The sequence below is a fragment of the Choloepus didactylus genome, chromosome 8 (assembly GCF_015220235.1).
Source record: "Choloepus didactylus isolate mChoDid1 chromosome 8, mChoDid1.pri, whole genome shotgun sequence".
NCBI lineage: Eukaryota > Metazoa > Chordata > Mammalia > Pilosa > Megalonychidae > Choloepus > Choloepus didactylus.
Genome location: NC_051314.1, coordinates 128,422,628 through 128,445,387, shown reverse-complemented (window position 1 = coordinate 128,445,387; position 22,760 = coordinate 128,422,628). Strand labels below are relative to the sequence as shown.

Genomic DNA, 22,760 nt, shown 5'->3' with positions numbered 1-22,760 from the left:
TAACGCACTCTGTCACATTTTAATTAAGGTCTGTATGTTGTTTGTTTAGACATAATGCCATTGCCTACTTAATAGGCTACAGTATGGTTTAAACAAACTTTTATACGCACTGGGAAACCTAAAAATTCATGTGACTTGCTTTCTTGCTATGTTTGCTTTATTGCAGTAGTCTGCAACTGAATCCACAATATCTCCAAGGTATGCTGGTAGAGAAAAGAGCATCTGGGGTCAGAAGAATTAAACTTACTCCAATGCCTGAAAGCTACAGGAGGCAGATTTCAGAAGATATGGCCTAGAGCAGTTAAAAAACAAAAACCTAAACTAAATGAAAGCTAGTGATCCCCTAATGAACCTCAACAGACTGCCTTCTTCCCACTGAGCACCATGGGCTGGAACAGCTAGCTAAACTCAGAAATAGCCTGAGTACAAAACAGCTGGCTCCTTCTCCCCTGTGCACTCTTGTATGTTGGCAATTTTCAAGGTTCCATCCTTGAACTTTTGTCACTATATACACACACCTTAGATGAGCTCAGCCATTTCCATGGCTTTAACAATCACTTTCAAATCTATTATTTCTAGTGTATTATCTCTTGTCCTGACCTTTCTCTTGAGCTCCACTACCATCTAGAAAGTCTTTTCAGCTGTTATATATCCAACCCAAGATTTAATTATCTTCCTGTCTTCATTAGTCAAGACTCTTGGCGGCCAAGAGCCAGAAACCCAACTTCAGCTAGCTTAGGCACAGAGTAATTTACTGGTTCATGTTAACTAAACTGTGGGATGGGCAAAGATTAGGCTAGTCTCAGGAGAGTATGGAACCAGAGAAGGACAGGCCAGTGAACTCTTTCTTTCTCTCTTTCCTATCTTCTCTCCTTGCGTCAGTTTCAATTTCTTCCCTACTGTAGACCAGCTTCTTCCACGCAGAGGGGACATAACCACTAGCATCTCCAGACTTACTGCTTTGCAGAATTCAACATCAAGAAAGAAAGGCCCTCTTGTTTTTGTGCCAATTAAAAATTCAGAAATGCCAGTGAAGGACTCAGACTGGGTCACATGCCTGTACTTTGGCAAACACTGTGAACAGCTGGAGAGAATGAAAGATACTATGATTGAACCGGTTTGTATCTGGTGTCTACCCCTGGAACAATCACCGTAGCTAAGAAGATGGGGCCATGTTAAAAAAGTGGGGGGAGGGGCAGCTCTCATGAGGTTCGTGTATTCAACTTGGGGCAGAGGAGAAGGACAGGTACCTCTGATGTTCCTGGGAAAGGGGAATGGGGCCAGGTAGGCAAAGCATTAATGTCCCCTGCCCTCTCCGACAATACTCTCTTCCGTATTTTTACTCTCCGTTAATAACATCTCTACTTAACTAGTCTTGCAAACCGTGCCTCAGCTTCTTAAAAACTTTGTTAGTTTCCCAATCAAAATCCAAACTCCTTACCCTAAAAAATGAATTCCTTCTCAATCTGGCCCGTACCTATCTTTCCAGCCTTATCTTTTCTCATTTTTCTGTTCCACTCCCACTTGCTGCTTTCCCCACAAACTTGCGGCAACACTTGTCGACCATTCCTCAAACACACAGGCCCCTCGCTCAGCTCTGTGCATTTGTCCTTATACTGTCTTTGCTTGGACGGGATTATCCTCTCTCACTTCTGTCACCTGGCATTTTCCTTCAAGATTTAGGAAGAATGTTGCTTCACCTTTAGGTTAAACTTACCCTAGTCTCCAGGAACATCTGACCCTTTCTACCCTTTGTGTTTCCCACAACTCTGAATTCATTTTCTGACCAGCACTTATAATATGGAATTATCATTTATTTGTTTATATATTTGACTCCTCACTAGACCAAGTGCTTCTGGAAGCCACAGACCATACATTACTCTCTTTGAAGTCAGTCCTAGCACAGTGCCTGGTGTGTGAATTTCTATAGCCTAGCACGTAATGGAAGGTCAATAAATGTTTAATGACGAAAGCAACAACCAAAAATTTCAAATTTTTAGAATTCATTTGGTAGTTGTAATAACTGAAACCAAATATTTCCAAAGCTAAGAGTTCCTTTTATTCCTTTAGGAAATGAATGAATTAAAGTATAATCAGTGTGTTAATTTTGTTCCATTGCTTCCATCCAAAATATTTCATTCAAGTTTACCAAATGTTATTGCAGGGTCCATCACTCAGTACTGTGATATACATTTGAAGCTTTTTCATCATCATATTAGTACAAAATGTAAGTAGATTTTATCCTCCCTGGGTTCCAAAATGGACATTCAATCACTAGTAGATAAATAAACAATGTGTCTGTGGAGTTGGCTACATGTTAGACTATTCAAATAACTATTTATTAATCATCAGTTTTCTTCCATAGATTAGCAGATTTCAACAGCAAAGACCCCAAACAGTTGTGAGATTTGTAATAAGTACATTGTTGTTACTAATAAAACACCTTTATTTGTGAGTGATATAATTTTTGCATGCATTGGAGCTTCTTCAAGATTATCCCTATCCCATTCCTCTCCAATCTGCTTTCTCACATGAGAGTTGAAGCCATGAGGGTCAGCCAGCTGCCTCCTACAAGCCCAGCTGCAGGTGCTGATTTACCACTCAGAACAATGCCAATTACAACTTAGGTTGCATTGCCCCATACTTTTTGGGGAATTCCTCAAAATCTAGGTAGACCTCTGAGAATGTTCCTTGCCTGCAGATGCCATCTAACCTAGATGACAGCAGGGGAGCACTATCCAGTGCTATCATTTCTCTTATTAGAATGAACTGGACTCTCAAAGGTCATCTGGCAAAAGAGTCAGCTCTCTGTAAGGCAACTCTGGCTGCACTGAATAACTGTCACTCTCTATCACTTCATCCTTTTATTTTAGCATATTTTGCTTACTATTTAGTTTTCTGTCTACCTTCCATTTTCTGGCCCAATTCTGATCTAAGCTGGAAGGACTGTGAACATAAACTGCTTTGCAGAATTGGTACCTATTTTTTTTAATTCAGTTTTATTAAGATATATTCACATACCATATAATCTTCCATGGTGTACAATCAGCTGTTTACAGTACCAGCATATAGTTGTGCATTCATCACCCCAATCTGTTTTTTAACATTTTCCTTATACCAGAAAGAATCAGAATAAAAAATAAAAATAAAAAACACCCAAATCATCCCCCCATTCCCCCCATTTTTCATTTAGTTTTTGTCCCCATTTAAATCTACTCATCCATCCATACACTGGATAAAGGGAGTGCAATCCACAAGGTTTTCACAAGCACACTGTTTTCAAGAGTCAAAGCTACTGGGTTGGAGTTTGGTAGTTTTGGGTATTTACTTCTAGCTATTCCAATACAATAAAACCTAAAAAGTGTTATCTATATAGTGCGTAAGAATGTCCACCAGAGTGACCTCTCGACTCCATTTGAAATCTCTCAGCCACTGAAGCTTTATTTCATTTCATTTTGCATCCCCCTTTTGGTCAAGAAGATGTTCTCAATCCCACAATGCTGGGTCCAGATTCATCCCTGGGAGTCATATCCTGCATTGCCAGGGAGATTTACATCCCTGGGAGTCAGGTCCCATGTAGTGGGGAGGGCAGTGAGATCACCTGACAAGGTGGCTTAGTTAGAGACGGAGAGGGCAACATCTGAATAACAAAGAGGCACTCAGGAGGAGACTCTCAGGTATAATTATAAGCAGGTTTAGCCTCTCCTTTGCAGTAACAAGCTTCATAGGGGCAAGCCCCAAGACAGACAGAAGGGTCAGCATGTCAAGCCGTCGGTCCCCAATGTTTGTGAGAACGTCGGCAACAATCCAGGTGAGGAAGTCCAACACCTCCACATCCTCCCCCAGCTCCTCAGGGGGGCCCTGAATATATATTTTTATTCTCCACCCAAATTATTTTGGGATGTGTTGCTATTTCACTCTAACCGATACAGACCTGCCATATCTCACTTCCTATTCAAAGTTCCATGTAATTGTGGTGTTTGAACAAACTGACTATAGAAGTTATATTATTTAGAAAATATAGATCCTACACCAAATAAACATTTCTTCTCTTGGTCTCACATGGAAGTTGAAGTTTTAACACATAGTCAGTTTCAACCTTTACCTTTTGGCCCGATTTGCCCTAGTCTTAACCAGATCTGCTTCATTCATATCTCTAGTTGAAGTCTGGGTTCTTTTTCAGCATTTTTTTTTGTTTAAACAGTTGCTGTATGTGTTAAAACTGACATTCTTATCTGCTCTGAGTTTCAGGTGTCACACAGATACCCAATGTTCCAGAGACCAATCAGGTTATACATCAAGGGATCAACATCTCAGAGTTTGGAGATTGCCATCACAATTCAGGAACAGATTTGACTGCTGTAAGAGTTTACAATCTAGGGAGCATTACAGTAACCACTTCCCTGTTAGACTGTGCTCTAAGAGTCAATTCTGAGTTTACACATTGTAGTTAGTCCATACTGGTGAGGCATTATAGTGTTTGTCTTTGTTTCTGGTGTACTTCACTCAAAATGCTGTCTACAGGATCCATTCACCTCGTTGCGTGTCTCACAACTTCACTCCTTCTCATAGTTGCTCAATATTCCATTGCATGCATACATTGCACCATTCTGTTCCTCAGTCAGTGGTAACTTATTTTTGACAGCTTTGAGCCAATAAAAGGAGCATAAGCTGTGTATCATAGAAAAATGTGAGCTGGAAGTGATCTTTAGACTACCCCCTCATTTTACAGATGTGGAACTGGGGCCCAGAAAGAGGAGGTGTAGTGCCAAGTGGGTGGAAGAGCCAGGACTGGATTGCAGGTTGATGCAATCAACTGTAAAACCAACAAATGTAAAAGTGGTTGTCTGACTTGGAATAGGACTCCCGGGGAGGAATCTAGACCCGGCATCATGGGATGGAGAACATCTTCTTGACCAAAAGGGGGATGTGAAAGGAAATGAAATAAGCTTCAGTGGCAGAGAGATTCCAAAAGGAGCCGAGAGGTCACTCTGGTGGGCACTCTTACGCACAATATAGACAACCCTTTTTAGGTTCTAATGAATTGGGGTAGCTGGTGGTAGATACCTGAAACTATCAAACTACAACCCAGAACCCATGAATCTCGAAGACAATTGTATAAAAATGTAGCTTATGAGGGGTCACAATGGGATTGGGAAAGCCATAAGGACCTTACTCCCCTTTGTCTAGTTTATGGATGGATGAGTAGAAAAATAGGGGAAGGAAACAAACAAACAAACAGACAAAGGCACCCAGTGTTCTTTTTTACTTTAATTGCTCTTTTTCACTTTTATTATTCTTGTTATTTTTGTGTGTTTGGTAATGAAGGTGTCAGGGATTGATTTTGGTGATGAATGTACAACTATGTAATGGTGCTGTGAACAATTGAATGTAGGATTTGTTTTGTATCACTGCGTGGTATGTGAATATATCTCAAAAAAAAAAAAAAGTGGTTGTCTGAGGCACTGGGCTAGGTGCTGCCAGAATAACAAAGAAGAGGAAATTACAGCCTGGTCCTGAAGGACTTTACGGAACAATGATGGCAGATTACTTAACTGCGGTCTATGATAATCTAGACATGGCAAGGGTATTAGGTGCTATTGTTGCTGTAGTCAACGTTGACAATGAAAATGCACTAAGGATTCTCAATGGAAAGTCCTCAGACTGGAAGGGATATTCAAAATCATACTAGCCTTATCCACAACACTGCCCTGTTCCCCAGCCACTATGGGCTATGTGAAATGGATGAGATACAGAGCTGTCTGGAAGACAAGGGATAGACATTAAGAATGCTAAATCACAAATCTGTTCTTTGCTGTGTTTGACACCTTGGTCTTTCTGTGCCTTGGTCTTTCTCTCTTGTATCCCTAGTTCTTTATGCCTCTTGAGAGGTGAAGAATCATGGTGCGATCTGACTTACAGCATTTCAGTATGACTTATCCCCACCACCTGGGCTTCTAACCATGGCCTTTCATATGCCCTTCTCTTGGAATAACCCAACCAGTAATAATAATTGTATCTAAGTATTGAGGAACTATGTGTCAGACACTGTGGGAAGTGCTTTATGTACTCATACAGCCTCAGGTAATTCTCACAACATCTCTTAAAGGCAAGGAAAAAACAGTTCAGAGAAGATGGGCAACTTGTCCAAGGCTGCATGGCTAGAAAGAAGCAAATCTGGGCATCCAAACTAAGGCATCAACAAGATGATACCATCACAGAAGAACAGCTGATGGCATCCAGAACACCTCTGTCAGTTGAGAAGGCACATGGCTGGCATCTGCTGGTCCTTTGCTCCTGGGTTGTGTTTTAAAATGGCTTTCTCCAAAATGTCTCTGGGCTTCTCTCTCCATCGTCTCTTTCTCAGCTCCAGATGCTAAGCTAAGAGATGAAGCCCAGAGTTTGTCCTGGAGATGCTAAGTGGGGACCCCAGATGCTTAGAGAAAAACACCCTGGGAGAAAGAAGCAAGGATGCACAGGAGCTGAGAGAAAGCAACAAAGATAGTCACTCTAAATCAGAGTCATAAATTAGAATACAGACTACTGGGGCTGGGGTGGGAGTAGGAAATGGGGAGTTGATGTTTAGTTGGTACACAGTTGCTGTTTGGGTGATGAAAAGGGTTTGGTAATGGATGGTGATGATGGTAGCACAACATTGTAAATGTAATTAACACCACTGAATTATATATTCGAATGTGGATAAAGGGGAAATTTTAGGTTGTATATATTTTACTAGAATAAAAATTTAAAAAAACACATAGGAATGAACAATAAATACAAACAGTGAACCCTAATATAAATTATGGACTATAGTCAATAGCACCATTATAATAGTATTATTTCAACAATTGTAACAAAGGTAACTCACTAATGCAAACTGTTAATAATTGGGGAAAATGTGCATGTGGAAGGAGGTATATGGGAATTTCGTATTTTCTGCATGATTTTTATGTAAACATACAACTTCTCTAATTAAAAAAAAAAAATGGCTGGCTTGGGAAACACAATGCCTGGGGTCTATGCCTGGTTCTGACATTGAAACTTGACCTCAGGCATTCATTTCTTCCTGTCCTCCATAGTGGCAAATTATCGTCTGGTTCCACCTCAATTTTGTAGAAAAAGTATAAAAATTACACCTCTAAAAAACTGTTCAACTCAGATTTTGAGAGAAGTATTTCTCTCAAACATGTGGTGTTGATATCACACAGGTTCCAAGTTTAGGTTCAGTTTATGGGCCATCTTTCCAGACACACATTTTTTAAAGGGCATAGACTATACAGACCATGTTTTCGAGGTGTTAACTTTGCAATTGTTAAGAAACTGGGTATCTGATCTGTGCCAAGGAGGATGGGAAAACTTTGGGACACCCTACCTTGGGAATGTTGAGGGCATACTCAGGGACAGCATCATAGATAGATGAAGAGCTGGGGAATAAGGAAGGTAAAAGAGATTACAGAATTAGGGTTATTTTTGTCCCCCGCCCCCTCCACTGTAGAAGTAAGATTTAAAGGATAACTCTCTTTGTGTTTATGGACTCAGAATGTGTCTCATAATTGCTTGCCGGATTAAATAAAATCTCATAGGAAAGAAAACAGGATTAAATGATAGTGTGTGGTAGGGTTGTTTAGAAAGAACTTTCAACAGGCAACAAATTAAAACATTGTAACAGGTTAGTATTGGGAAGGGGCCCATTTTTCCTAGCAATTATTACAGATAGGATAGATATCTGTCCAGGTGTGTTTGATCTGGTGGTAGGGGAATAGGCTAAGTAATTTCTGGAGGGTCCTTCCACCTGTCAGGGATAGGAACTCAGCCCTCAGAGTTGCTTGTGACGGTTCTGAAGAAAGATGCTGCCATCTAGGGTTTGTTGCTTTCACCTCGATGGCACCTAATTGCTGATGTAACTAGGAGAACCTCCCATGTCATGTTCTCTGTCTTCTAGTGGGACAAAATAGACCTAAATAGCAAAGCAATCAAAGAAATGGAATCACTGTTAAATTACTTGTTAATTAAAATTTTCTTTTGAGAGGAATGTCAGAGCAGTCAATACAGCACTGAACACAGAATCCAGGGTTCACCACCCTTCATGGGTTGACTGTGTACGGAGGTGCTGCCGGGAACTTGTGGGGAACATGGTCTCTGTGTCTTCCATGGGTAGACATGGGTCCAAATGGTGGCATATATGGGGAGAGAGATTACAGATCAAGGTAAGGATCAATTTTGTAACATTCATGAAGGGTTGTCTAGTGTGGGTGGGAGTTCCCGTCATTGGGAATACCCAGACATAGGCTGGAGTATTTTTCTATGGGAAAGATGAAGAAGGCATTTAAACCAGCAAATGGCTGACTGAAGAAGACAGACACTCTTTAAATCTCTTCTAATCTTAGACTGTGAGGTCCTTCAAGGCATGGCATTTTATCATTGCATCTTGCGTTTAGCATAGTGCCTTGTGTGTACTAGATACGTATACTCAATTGTTATTTGGTTGAATGGATGAATACATTTGCTTACAATTTTCTTGAAGGTAGAAAACAAGCACAAATAAAACAGTTATTGAAGAAGTTGAGCAAGAAAAAGAGAACAGTCCCTGACATTTAGAGCTGACCTGGCAGTTACTGCTACACCATGTTATTCTCCTATTGAATGTAAACTATCACACAGAACACCAACCTCAGAACAAGGTCACTCTAAGACCACGATAAAATAAGACAAAGCAAGGCCACTTCATAATTTTGTCTAAGCACCGTCAAAAATAAGGTCACTTTACCACCCACAGAATACCAAACACCCCATCTCGGTCAAAATGAGTGACTGCCCCTTCCTTATTACAGCTCATCCTCGGGTTAGTCTTCTCTCCCTGGAGATGAGATTTATTGAGATACCCAGTCATAGAATGGCCCCAGCTTTCTGATGGCATCCAATCTAAAGCAATATCCCTCTCCCTTGAGCCCTCTCCCCAAATCACCAACCCAAACCCCAATTCTATAGTGAGTTCTTTCTAATGCCCTTTCCCTGGGTACCCTGTAGTTCTAATGGCATCACTGCAGTGATGAAAGCCAGCTTGTTTAATCACAGGGTTGTTCTTGATGGTATTCAGCTGAAATATATTGACCAAATAAATGCCAAGGGGAAGATAAAACTAGGCCTCTAATTCCAAGCACAAGATGAATCCTATAATATCACAGATCCATGAGGGTTGTGTTAGATACAGAGCACTTCCTGAAAAAGGTGGGACCTTAAATATTAATATGCACTAATATTTACTGAGGCTTACTGTGTGCCAGGCTTCACCCTAAGCACTCTCAAGACATGATTTCATCTAATTCTCACAACAACCCTATGAGGTGGGCACCATTATCCTCCTCTTTCTATAGACGAGCACAGGGTGGTTAAGTTGCCTCCTCAAGGTCAGAGGGCTGGTAAGTGGTAGGGCCAGGATTCAACCTGGTCAACTGACTCTGGATAAACAGGACTTTGATGGTAAAAGGAAGGCGAGTGTGTGTTCTCGGGGGAGGCAGTAAGGCATGAAAGATGGCACAGGGGCAAGAATGAGCACCACTACCTAACAAGCATCTGATCTCTCAGTAAGTTTTATGAACATCTCCACGATCCCTGTTTCTGTCTCCTCTGCCCCTTAATGCTGGGCCTGATGCAGGGGCTGGGGCCAACAGGTTCTGGTCCCTTGGCTTTGATTCTGCCACCCTAAGTTATAATGATAAAAAATGCTCCAACCTGTCTCCACCCCAAAACTTGTTTTTCTCATCTCCCCAAATCCTGATGTGGCGTAGAGGGGTCATAAAATGGCCAGGGGACATAAAATGAATCCACCTTATTAGCATCTACTAAGCTTTCAAGTCTCCACATTTAAATGCCACTTCTTAGGGAAGCCTTCCCTAATTCCCCAGGGTAGGATAAATCCCTTTGCCTCAGGCTCATCACTCTTGCCACCCCAGCTCAGTGTACACCCTCCCTGCTGGACTTGAACTTCCATGAGAGCCAAAGCCATGTTTGACTTTTTCTCTGCCTGGCACACCACAGCTCAGAGTTGTGAACTTCAAAGGGGAGGAGGAGTAAATGGGGTCAGCGTGTCAGGGGAAACCAGATCAATTTCTCTCCCTTCCTACTCCAAGCCGTTGCTTCTTTCTTCTTAATGTATCATGGTCCCTGCTGTTTCCTTTTCTTGATCCAAACTAAAACACTTCCTCAGTTAGGTCAGTGTTGCCTAGAGAAACCTAGCTGTGCTCTCTCGGGTCTTTTTTCCTGTTAAGAACAACCTGATCGGTCCTTCATAAACTGCACCTTCTGAAAAGCGGGCCTCCTCCCTTTGGCGAGTTGTCCAAAGCTACCCGAGTCAAATAACAGTGCTGGAAATAAAACTCAGATCAGCTGGCTCCCAAGTTGGTACTTGATCTCATTCTCAAAGGAAGACAGGAGGAAATGGGCTTGAACACTGCTTCTCTAAGAGTGTTCATCAAACCTGGGCTTATAATGCCTGCAGCTCCCACCACATGCTATGGAGGAGACATTAAAGCACAATGAACCCTTCAGGAAAAGGCACTTTTAATAAGCCAACAGAAAAATACAAGGACAGTCTGGATCTATAATTAAGATTGTAAAAATGATTTGAATTAAATTCTGGATTGTGACACTCCTAAACTGGCTCACCATCGTGAAGTTAGCATAAGCCAGAGTGAGAACATAAGCCTTGGTAAATAGCACAGCAAAGCTAAAAGGCTGCAGAAAACACGCTTTTGGCACAACCCTATGTTCGAATCACATGAAAAGTCATTTAAAAATGAGTAATACTGATGCTAAATTCTTAGATACATAACCACACAGTAAGAAAGTTCACCTAAAAGCCAAGTTCTTAGCCTGCCGTGTGAAGAATGAGAGTCAACCAATTAAAACAGAGAAATCGCATTATGTAATCTTGCAGCAGGAGACTTAGATCAGATACAGCAAGGAATTTATTGTCTGGGTATTAAGGGTGGCCAAAGCATCCTTCACCTGAGAGGGCTCAAGTGCAGTCTATGCAGGAAGTTGAGCATGGGACAGGGAGAGATACATGAGCTCCAAACCACCTTCCACCTCGAGTGTCTGAAAACATGAGCAGTAAACTACCTTTGCAAAAAAAATTAAAGTTAATGGATGGCCTGTGAACTTCTCTCCTAGATATTCAGGGCTCACTTCCCCCTGTACAGATTATTTACACTAACTAGGCAGCCCCTAAATAATTGTGTACTTCATATTTCTTTGAAATGTTCATTTCTTCCATCTGTGTTGCCCCAAGCAACATCATAAAGTTATTCAGTAGGGAAGTGAGACAGGGCAGCTTGTTTCACCAAACCTCTTCCTACGTATAGTTCAAAGAGGTAAAAATAAGTAAAATCAGTGAAGTGAGTTAAATCATCTTGCTGAAGTTTCTAATCAAAAATATTTTGGAAAGACTTCTGTTTCTCCATTCCCTGCTATTTCTTTCATTATATTTTATCTTTCTCTTTTACAAGTATAGAATGAGCACTTTCATCTAGAAACAGACTATCTCTTTGTTTTAAGCAAAAGACACTTATATTTAAAAATACACAAGACATCCTTCCCCAGGGAGAGAGAGAATCTGGGGTCTAAAATACAACTATGACCACTATCGGATTGTTTCTAGTGTCATTCCTGGATAGTTGGGAAGTGACCTGAATGACCTAGGAACAAAATCTGTAGACACAACACTTCATCACGCATAAATGCTCAAATGAATTTTTATTACAATGAATCTTAATAATTAGTCCAAAATTTAGACAGACTGGGATAGGATTTCAGTGAACAGCAAATGTGATTTGTTCCCACAGTAAGTCTTGATCATTCTGTCCCTCATTTGTCTCAGCTTTAAAATTAGGATACCCTCTCATACCTTCCTCTTTGCTTAAAGAGAAATGCAATGTTTACCTGGCTACAAAAGGAATTTCTGCAGACACACTGGGAATGCCTGGAGGTTGGAAGGACTGCAGGAGCATGTTTTCTGGGGGAATGTAGACACAGCCTCCGGAACTGCTCCACAAGCCAGGGAAGCACACCAGGAGTGAGGCCACTGGAGGCGTGGGCCATGGTCTCTTGCAATTTTCAATAACACAGAGTATTGATTTTTCCCACAGGTTATTTGATTAGCTGTTGCTCATGACGACTCAAGTGAAGAACAAGAGGCTTCCCCCACCTGCAAAGGGATTACGTAAGAGTCACAGGTAACAAACTCCTTGAGATTCTATTAAATTTAAGCCAAAAACAGGTTTACATAATGCAAAGTGGAGATGAGGCACCAAAATCACAGAAACAAATACATGACATACACGGACAATCAAGACCTGCTACAGAAAGCTTTCATTACCACACGAAAAAATATATATATATATATTCAAACATCACAAAGGGCTCCAAATTCTTTATTATCATCACCAAAAGTCTAGAAATGAAATCTAGTATTAATACAAAACCATCCTGTTCATAACTGATTTATGAAACTTTTTAAATAAATGTAATAAATTCTTTAATCCTGAGGCTGAGATTACCAAAGTGAAAAAGAAAAGTCACCATCAGCTGAATTTATTCAATGTAGAAATTTTAAAACCATTTATTCATTGATCTGGAATGGCTTCTTTGTCCTCCTCACCCATTTTATGGGATGACAAGAGGAAAAGATGGCAAATGGTTGTGTCTAGTCTTATTACATCCTAATTATTTGCTTCTCAACTCAGTCTACTGACCAAAATCAACAAATAAAATTTTAACATTAATTACTTATACACTATCACATTTTTAAAAATGTATCAAAATCAGCTTTTCTTATAAAAGGGGAGTTGGCAGTATACTCTCAGACAAGAAGAACAGCACAGTATTTTCTTACAGTGGCTACCACAGCACACTTTAAAATGTTTTACATGTAACCCAGCTAGTTAATTTCAGAGTTCACAGAGATAGCCTTGCAAATACTCACCTCTGGGCTCTTAGCCACCTTGAGATAAGATCTGCACATGTCAACAAGAAAAATGACCCTCAAATGCCAAACACTTATTCCATTCAAGTGATAGGAGAGGCATTCGTGCTAAATTGGAAAAAAGACAGCCATGTTGGAGGGGGCACTATTTAACTTTTTTTGGATACAAATAACAAATAAATAGAACAAAATCTTACTTTCTAAGGTCTCCAAAGTAGTTTTGTGACCAAGTCTAAGACAATGTTACCTTACTCTCTTAAGGTAGCCCAGTGACTTTTCTTCCAATTATTTCCATGATAATCTCCATGTGTTTTAAAAATGTGTTCTTTCTAAATATTTCACAACACTTCATCAAAATAGTCTGTTAGTCTGCACATCAGGAAAATCTGTCAGGAAATCTCTGTTGTCACCTTGTTTCAAAGTATTATATGTGCAATTTCCTGTGTACAACTTACTTTCAACTGCACAATTACATGTATTCTGGACTATAATAAAAATCTGGAGAAATAAGGCAGCTGAAGAATTACCATCCATAATCTTGCTCTGTACTCTTTACTTTGATTATTTCTACATGCCTTCCCAATTCAAACCACTGGACTGAGCAAACAGTACAGGCACGGGCACTGGGCACTTCCTGGATATTTCTTGAGAAGTGAAATTATGTTCCCCAAATCTTAGCCAAAACTGGGTGAGGATTATAGAGAGAAAATACAGTGTTAGAGTGAGTTAGAAAAAGGTTTTCTGGGAAAAGTTTGATACAAGTGCTCTCTTATTCAGGGAGAATCATGGAAAATTCATGAAAGACTCTTAAGAATCAAATGGCCAATTCCTATCTGATACCTGAAATTCCATACAATAATCCTGCCAAGTAGTTGTCCAGCCCTGCTAGGACACGTCTATGGACAGGGAAGCTGTCCCAACATTACTTCTTTTTCCTTATAAAAGAATAAACAAAACCAGTAAATAAGTTTATGTTAAATATTATTAGGAATTGTACGTAACTTTCCAAGAGACTTAGTAAATTGTCGATTGCTACTAAAAACGATAAATCAGATTTGTCCCCAAAACCCTATGCTTTCTACAGTGATTCAAAACAGGAGCCACAATTTAAAAATGTGAATTTTAGAAATTGCTGTTGAATAGTTGGGGGCAGAGGATAAAAACAGCTCAGAAGTGATCACTGAAGGGACCCCCAAACAAAGGGAAAATAATGTTCTGAATAATAAATAAAAGTTTGGTGATGCAGTAAACACCTTGTGCAGCAAGTTTTTGGTGCAGAGAATTCAAGAGCCCTGGCGGATGAACTGTAGGCTAATGATAGCCTGTAGCATTTGTCAGTTCAGATGGCGGAGACTGAAGAGGGTGATGTAATCAAGTCTGGGGCTGCAGCCTGTTATCCTAAAGCAACAGGAAGCAGGGCACCCTACCTTGATGTTCTCCTTTTGACTTGTTTGGAAGCACTGCAAATAATTTTCTTGTTTTTGATTTCTCTCAAGCTCTCAGACTGTTGCAGAGTTTTAAATCCCCCTTCAAAAGACCCACAAAGCAGCATGTGGACTGGTGGACAATAATACCCGAATTCAATTAACAGAGGATCAATTCCTCTAAAGGACATATTTATGTTTCTGTTTGTATTTTTTGAACATATATATGAAAATAAGTCTATCTGAACTGAAAATATTTATCCTGTTAACACACATGTAAAATTTAAAGACTCTGAATGAATGCCCACATTAATTGAGACTCAGCTGATTCAATTTTGAATGGAATCTTCACCCCCATGTGTTAGACGCGCAATGGTATCAATGTTTAACAAACAGGACCGTGAGTAACAGACAAAACCAAAACAACAACCACCACCACCTTAAAGTCAGTATGTCTTTTATATGGAGGCCATTTTTTTAATATCTGTTTCAAAAGTATCAGATAATTAATATTTAGTGGCTGGATGACGAGAGTAAATCTTCCTGAAAAAAAAAAAAAAAAAAAAAAGGAAACGTCTTTTACTATTGAGATTTGATAATGAAATCATTGAAAGTCTATTAAGTACTCAGGATAGATTTGGTTGGCATCAAAAACCACAAAGATCTTTGGGTTCCAGGTGTCATCTACACAGCTGTCATATAAATTCACATAGCTCCCGTCTTTGGAAGGAGGCCGCATGTATTTGGAGTCTCCGTTTATGTAATCTCCAATTAGCACTCGAGCAAGAAACATAGATTTATGTGTTCTAAAGAGATGCCGCTGTTGGAAGCTGACACCATGAATTTGGAATGTGTTTCCATGCTTTATGTCATCTTTGCAGAAGCGACTGGAATAAGCAGCATCTCTAGCAAAATAGGTTCCTTAAACAAAAGGGAACAAAAAAAAAAAAAAAAAAAAAAAGCCAGGGTTATTCCTAAGAATGTATTAAACACAAGCAAAAACACTCTAATTGTCAGGGGAATAGACACACAGAATTGTATAACAAAAATAGATGTAGAATTTCCTCATCTGTAGATCTTTCAGAAAAGAAATCCATCTGTTATGGACAGCTGTTGTGCAGACTGCCAGAGGGAGAGATTTGCTGATTTTGAGCAGCGCCCGCCTCCCCTCCCCCAATGGAGCTGCCAGACTTCTGCTCTCAAAAGAAATCTTACAAAGAAACCCAATATGTAAAACAGATAAAAACACTCTTTCTGTGGGTAAAAGTGTGGCAGGGCCTGAGTTTTAACCACTTCAACCTCCCTCCCATTTCTTTTTCCTCCTACCACTTTCCCCACCCTGTACCCTCTTTTCAGTATCCAGTGAGGCTCTGGGGAAGACGATTGGAAAACGACTAGTCCATAGATTATTTCAAAATCTAAGGAACCAAAGTGATTTCTAAGATACGGGGTAACAATTCAATACTTCTGGGAACAATAACACCCCATATCCAGGGAAAGATTTCCAAGGAAGTACAATGCTATTTGTATCTGAGTATTCCAAAGGAACAATTTCACTGTTTGATTGCCCAAATGTGAAAACTCAATAAAGTAGACAACTCTTCCTAAATGGTAGACCAGAGAGATTGACATCATTAGGGGGAATACTTACTATAAACAATTTTGGAAATCAATTGTAAAGTCTCACACACACCAACATTGATGGGATTTATGAAACACTTTTCAGATGCTCTTACAGTTAAATAAATGTGCTGGCCTTGTCTGTAGTTATTTTAAAAACTAACTAACATTTTAAAAATGCAGCACCTCATGCTCCTAAGTGGTAGCCAGTTCTCTTGTTGGTGGTAAGGTACAAATAAGGACCAGAATAACAAATGTCCATCCCTTACCTTTTCCCCTCACCTCTCTCCTTAATTTGCTTGAGTACTGGGCATAAATTGGAGAACTTGGACTTTCACAATCATTAGAAATGAGGTGAGGATTCCCCCCATTATTCCTTATTGCTCATTAAAATTCTTACCTATCATGTTCTAAAACAAAAACAAACAAACAAAAAATACTAGCATCTATACCTGTGAACAATGTAATTAATTAATTTGTTTCATATCTCTCTCTATTTGCCATAAGTCTATTTAGTGTATAGTCTTATACATGGAAAGGATACTGAATTAAATATAATGCAAAAATCAGCTGATATGGACATGATGTCCCATCTGGATGACTGGGATTTGGGGAGCAAAGTAATCTGGTAGAGGTCTTACTTCCATCCTGTACATGCAAGAAGTGACTTTTCTATGACTCAGAGACTCTGAGGGCAGGCCAGGGACCTAGGAAAGTAACATTTTACTTAATGACTACAGAACCCCTGGATTACAAAATCATTGATTATCCCTAAAAGAAAAAATTCTCTCCTAAGGCTCAAAGTGGACAAGGAATTCTGATAATTACCTTTTCCAAAGAGAGCACCATGTATACCATTTATTCTCCAATCAAAGTTATGAATGCAAATTGCTTCCACAAACTCACTGCTGGTACCATGAAAGAGCATTTGTTCATTAATCTGAGGCACGCCTCTTTTTTTCTTGAGCTGAGCCTTTTTCCTAAAAACATAATACACATTTACACAAAAGCACACACAAAAATATACTATCAGTGGCATCATTACTTTTTCTAAAGAGCAAAGTTCTATGGGAAGGACGAAACGGAAAACACTTCTCAACATAAATCATAAACAGACAAAGCAGATCTGGAAAGAAATAATCTTTATGTGCTGCCGGACACACAAATCATCTCATCAAAAATTACTAGTTAACAGTGAAATTTAAGGTGGATAATTATATCCAAAAACTAGTTATCCCAGACTATGCCCCATCATAGGAAAGGTAATTGAATACCAAACAGCTAAGCATTACAGTCGTCTAAAAGTGAGATCTAAAACAACTAAATAATACAAAGTTCACAGAGTTTTTAGACAGTGGGCTCCTTGAGAAGGAACCAGGCCTTTTTCTTTTTATCCCCAGAAACTAGAAAATGTTAGGCAATAGGTCATCCAGTTCAACCCTCTTCCTAACGGACAAATCTCTCCTAACACATACAAGGATATTCAATGTATTCGATTACAACAGCAAACAAAAACAAAACTGAAAATGGTCTAAAACTCTTTCATAGAAAAATGAATAAAAACTTACATATTTCTATATAAAATTAAAAGTAATGAACTAGATCACCATGTACTCACATAACTATTAAAAAATAATGTTGAATGTAAAAAAAGTTGCAGAAAGGATATATAACAAAATAATACTGTGTAATTACTGTGTACACAAGTAGTAAAAAAATAAAAAATCATGGACAAGAAAGCATCACATCAACCTCAGGAGTAAGGAAGGAGAGCAGAATGGGGAGTGGGGTAAACCCTTTGACTGCATCTGTAATGCTTTGTATCTTTTAAAAAAGATGTATGAAGATGAAGAAAATGTAACAAAGAAAATTCTGTATCTGATTATAGGTACATGGGTGTCTGTAATCTATTTACTGCACTTTTATTCTTGAAATATTTCATAAAAGAAGATGCTTTAAAAATTGAAAAGAATCCCCTTCCCCCCATACACCTCTGACAGACAGCTGTTAACAGCTGCTTCAATCTATTCCAGTGTCAGGGGCTTACTGCTCTGTAAGACAGCACAATCGATTTGTTACCAGCACAATCTATTGGTGCTATAAAGTTTATATCCATCCCAACACTGAGCCAAAATTTGCCTTCCTGTTACTTCTACTGATAAGTAGTGGTTTTTCTTTTTTGAACATAGAACAATTGAAATCACTCTTATACATTAACAACCCTGCAGATATTCAAAAATAACTATGAACGCCTACCTAGGCTTTCTTTTTCAGACTAAATATACACCATTCCCTCAACTATCCCTTACATGGCATAGCTTCCCAGCCCTTCCCCATCCTGGACAGCCTTTAGTTAATAAGAATCTGCTGGATACCTTTTAGTTTACAAATGTGGGTAAGAAATAGAACCAGAGTCCAAACATCACAGATATTACCGACTCTACCACTCTGGTTCTTGCAGCCAAGCCCTTGCACTGCTGGTGTACATAAATTTGTAGTCAATTAAAAATCCTGGGACTTTTTGACTTCACTGGTATCAACCAGACCCCTCTTAGCGTGCTATATTTGGACAACTGATTTATAAACCTAATGCAATTTATTTCAGTTAGGCTTTAGATTCATATGGTATTTTTAAAGAATGAATTAAATAATATAGTAAAACATCCGCATCTCAGATTGACAACATTTATAAAGACAACATCCAGTTTAGCGAATGGTAGGGGGAATGGATGCTTGCATTTAAATGATGATAGACATGGAAATGCATTCGGTCTTTCTGGAGGGTCATTTGGCAAAATGTATGAAAACTTAAAATGTATATGCGTTGATCCATTGATGTTAGCCTTTTTGGACCATTATGCATGGCATTAGAAGGGTGGGATTTAAACAAATACTTACTTCAGAAAAAAAGTGTGCCAGTTTGAATGTATTATGTCCCCCAGAAAAAGCCATATTCTTTGATGCAATCTTGTGGGGCAGACATAATACTGGGGATTAAGTTGGAACGTTTGGATTAGGTTGTTTGTATGGAGATGCGCCCCACCCAACTGTAGATGATAACTGATGGGATATTTCCATGGAGGCATGGCCCCACCCATTGAGGGTGGGCCTTGATCAGTGGAGCCATATAAACGTGCTGACTCAGAGATGGAACTCAGTGCAGCTGTGAGTGACGTTTTGAAGAGGAGCAAGCTTGCTAGAGAGGAACGTCCTGGGAGAAAGCCATTTTGAAACCAGAACTTTGGAGCAGACGCCAGCCACGTGCCTTTCCAGCTAACATAGGTTTTCTGGATGCCATTGGCCATCCTCCAGTGAAGGTACCCGATTACTGATGTGTTACCTTGGACACTTTATGGCCTTAAGACTGTAACTGTGTAGCCAAATTAACCTCCTTTTTATAAAAGCCAATCCATCTCTGGTGTTTTGCATTCTGCAGCATTAGCAAACTAGAATAAAAAGGCATGTTTTCACTAAGAAAAAATTATGCCAACTTTTTTTAGAACTTACATACTGATTTTTTTTTTTTTTACTATACACAGTTGTTGCTTGTAGAACTAGGAAATAAAAAAGCTTTTTCTTTTTTTTAAAAAAAGATAATATTTGTTTCAGTCTTCCAAGGTCTTACTGACTTCTGATTCAATTCACATAATATATAAGCCATCCCTTCCAATTTTGAATCTTAAAGAAAATAAGCAAGCCTCCTACATTTTCATCCAAGTTCCTGACAAAAAGGTTGAAGGGCTCAAGAAGAAAATATACATGCTATTAAGCTGCATTTTGTATAAGATTTTTAACTGGCTACTAATTTTTCTCTTTGAACTATCACTCAGCATCCATTTCTTCATCTTTTCCCCATTATAAGAAACAGTCTCCACTACTTTGTGGAAAATTAAATTATACTGTCTAAGGGGCTCATCCTTTTACCACCACTGGAATTCACTTTAAAAAATCAGGATATTCACTTGTCTCTACTTTTCAGGCACAGAGTAGAATAAATTTTGGTTTGAAAATTCACTCGAGACTCTTGGATGGTGTAAATGAGCTGTTGGTTAGTTTGAACCTGGAGTGTGGGCATGTCAAGCATTCTCAGGTACTGCAAACTACTTTACACCTGCCTGGATGTAGCATATGTACCAGCTGAAGCCTGGGTGGCAAGGGTGGTCAAAACACTGCAGACCTGCAGCATGGTTTATTCTAGTGTCCACTAATAAAACACCCATGAGACATGGAGCCTCAGAGCTATGACCTTGGTGTTCCAGAAAACCTAAAGTGAATTCTAGGACCTCTTGGACTTTGGTTAAGCCTAGAGAAAAAATCAGAGCATTCAAACTATACTAAGTTCTTCACAACCGTGCCCACCTTTCCCTAGCTCCAAATTCATTCCTGAACCTATTGAAAACATTGTGGTACCTACTCTCAGAGTAGCCCACCCTCTCCAGGACAAGAGTGCTAGTATCTCAAAACTGTCTTCTTTGCTCCAATTCAACACATGAGGCTTTGGTTTAGGCCACCCAATGTCTCTCAGTTGAATTACTGAAACAATTTCCTAAATTGGTCTCCTTGTTTCTAACTGTGATCCCTTTAAACCAGGGTTTCTCGACCTTGGCACTACTGACATACTGAGCTGGATCATTCATTGTTGTGGGGGCTGTCCTGTATATTGTAGAATGATTAGCATCCCTGGCCTCTACCCACTAGATGCCAGGAACAAACCCCCAACCCACCATATGACAATCAGAAATGTCTCCAGTCATTGACCATGTCCCCTGAGGGGCAAAATCACTCCCAGTTGAGAACTACTGCTTTAAGCCCTGTCTACAAAGTACAGCCTGATTGATTGATTGATTTTTTTTTTGTAAAATGCAAATTAGAGCCATCTCCCTACTTCTTGTTCCCAGGAAAAATTCCAACCCCCTTAAGTTAAGGCCTCAAATGGTCTGGCCCCTGCTAACTCGCTGAACTCAACTCTGGATCAATCCAACTCAACTAATGCTACCGAAGTACATCATACAACCACCCCAGTGGTTCCACTACAGACTCCTGCAAGCTCTGCCTCTTGGCTGCCTTTCTAGCCTCATCTCTCCATTCATTCTAAATTCCTCTTCTATTCGAAATTCTTTCAATAGTTCTGTGTTCCCCATTGTACCTAAGCTTTGGCCCCTGCTGCTCCTGATGCTGGAACATCCATCTCCTCCCATATCTTTGTGCAGCTTAAATGACACCTGATGTAGGCAGTGCTCTTGATACTCCCTACTCCTCCGTGGCACACACATACCCTATTTTTGTTTGCAAGAATGCAGAGATTCCCTCACTTTGTGATCCCATGATACCCTGGGCTCACCCCATATTCCTGGGTGGCAATGGCCTGGCTCCTTGTCTAAGCTATGATCCTGTACACTATTATGTCCCCGGGGCCTAGAAAAGTACCTGTCACAAAATGTGTGCTAAAACCCACTTATTGGAAAGGAGGGAAGGAAGGAAGGCCTGGGCAATGTGTGAATTGATGCCCTATGGACTCAGATGCCCTATGGACTGCCTGTATGGTGAGTCACAGGTTCAGGACAGTGAGAATGACTCAGCTATTTTCGTTCTTTAGGGAAAAAGAACTAAAGAACATAAAGAATACTGACCAAACAATAAAGAATATTGACTGAAAAGTTAATATTCCTACTGTCATAGCAGGTAGCAGGTTCATTTACCATCACAGATTTCTACAGGTTCACCAGAGTAAAATAGTTTCCAGTGAAATTTTTTTTAAATTCAAATTTCAGTGTTTATTAATAAAGGTTTATTGGAATACAGCCATACTCACTCATTTACATTTGCCTATGTTTGCTTTCACACTGCAGTCACAGAGTTAAGTGGCTGCAACAGAGCCCTTGTGGATGGCAGAGCTTAATATTTACTATCTGGCTCTTTACAGAAAAAGTTTGCCCACCCTTAGATTAGCATCATCTAATAGCACAGATTGGAGACATTTGGGGCTCTGGATATAATTAAGGCTGAGTGAAACTGTAACCGAGAGTTAAGAATTAACAAATGATTATGATTACTGAATCATTATATAGATGTGTTTTTTTCTTCTAGTATATTGTAGAGTAGCCAAAAGTTAATACCTGAAGTAACTGAAACTCACTGAACTTGTCTCAGCTGTGTTTATACTTGATACTGTAATGGTAAGAACTCCTTCTTCCCTTGTTTGAATCCATAAAAACCCTGAACTCCTTATACTCAGGGAGACAGATTTGGGGGCCGGTAGGTCATCTGATCTCCTGCTTCATACCCAGCAATAAATTCTTTCTCTCTTTGAAACCCCATGCCACAGGTTGGCTGTTCTGGTCATCAGGCCAAGAACCCCACTTTTGTTTGGTGCAAAACGACCTGTGAATTAGCTGGTCAGTTTGGGCCAGTCTCCTCATCTGTGACATAGGCTATTAGCACTACCCATCTCATGCAGTGGTCGTGAGGTTTAATTTAGATGACATAACTCTTCTCCCTGTCCCCTAAAAATCTGTCTCTGGAAGCCCCAGCTATATGTCTAGGTACTCTCACAGCTGCTGGAGACACCAAAATTGGCCTGGAGAGCACCTCCAGGGCAGGGTGACCATCAGAAACACTCACTGAGCTTTCATAAATAGGGAGCTCTGGGCCACCATCCCTTGGATAGACTTATTCAGTAGGTCTGGGGTGGGGCTGGGTGTCTGCTGATTCTGACCTTCAGCCAGGTTGGGGAA

General features: G+C 39.8%; 1 protein-coding gene across 1 annotated transcript in view; it reads right to left on the bottom strand.

Moving 5' to 3' along the window:
* Positions 1–11,737: 11,737 nt before the first annotated feature.
* Positions 11,738–22,760, bottom strand: part of PARP11 (poly(ADP-ribose) polymerase family member 11) — a 66,350-nt gene continuing 55,327 nt past the window's right edge. Inside the window, 2 exon segments of the mRNA XM_037846918.1 lie at positions 11,738–15,327; positions 16,855–17,006. Of these exon segments, the coding sequence (XP_037702846.1) occupies positions 15,011–15,327; positions 16,855–17,006 (469 nt within the window). The 3' untranslated portion in view covers positions 11,738–15,010.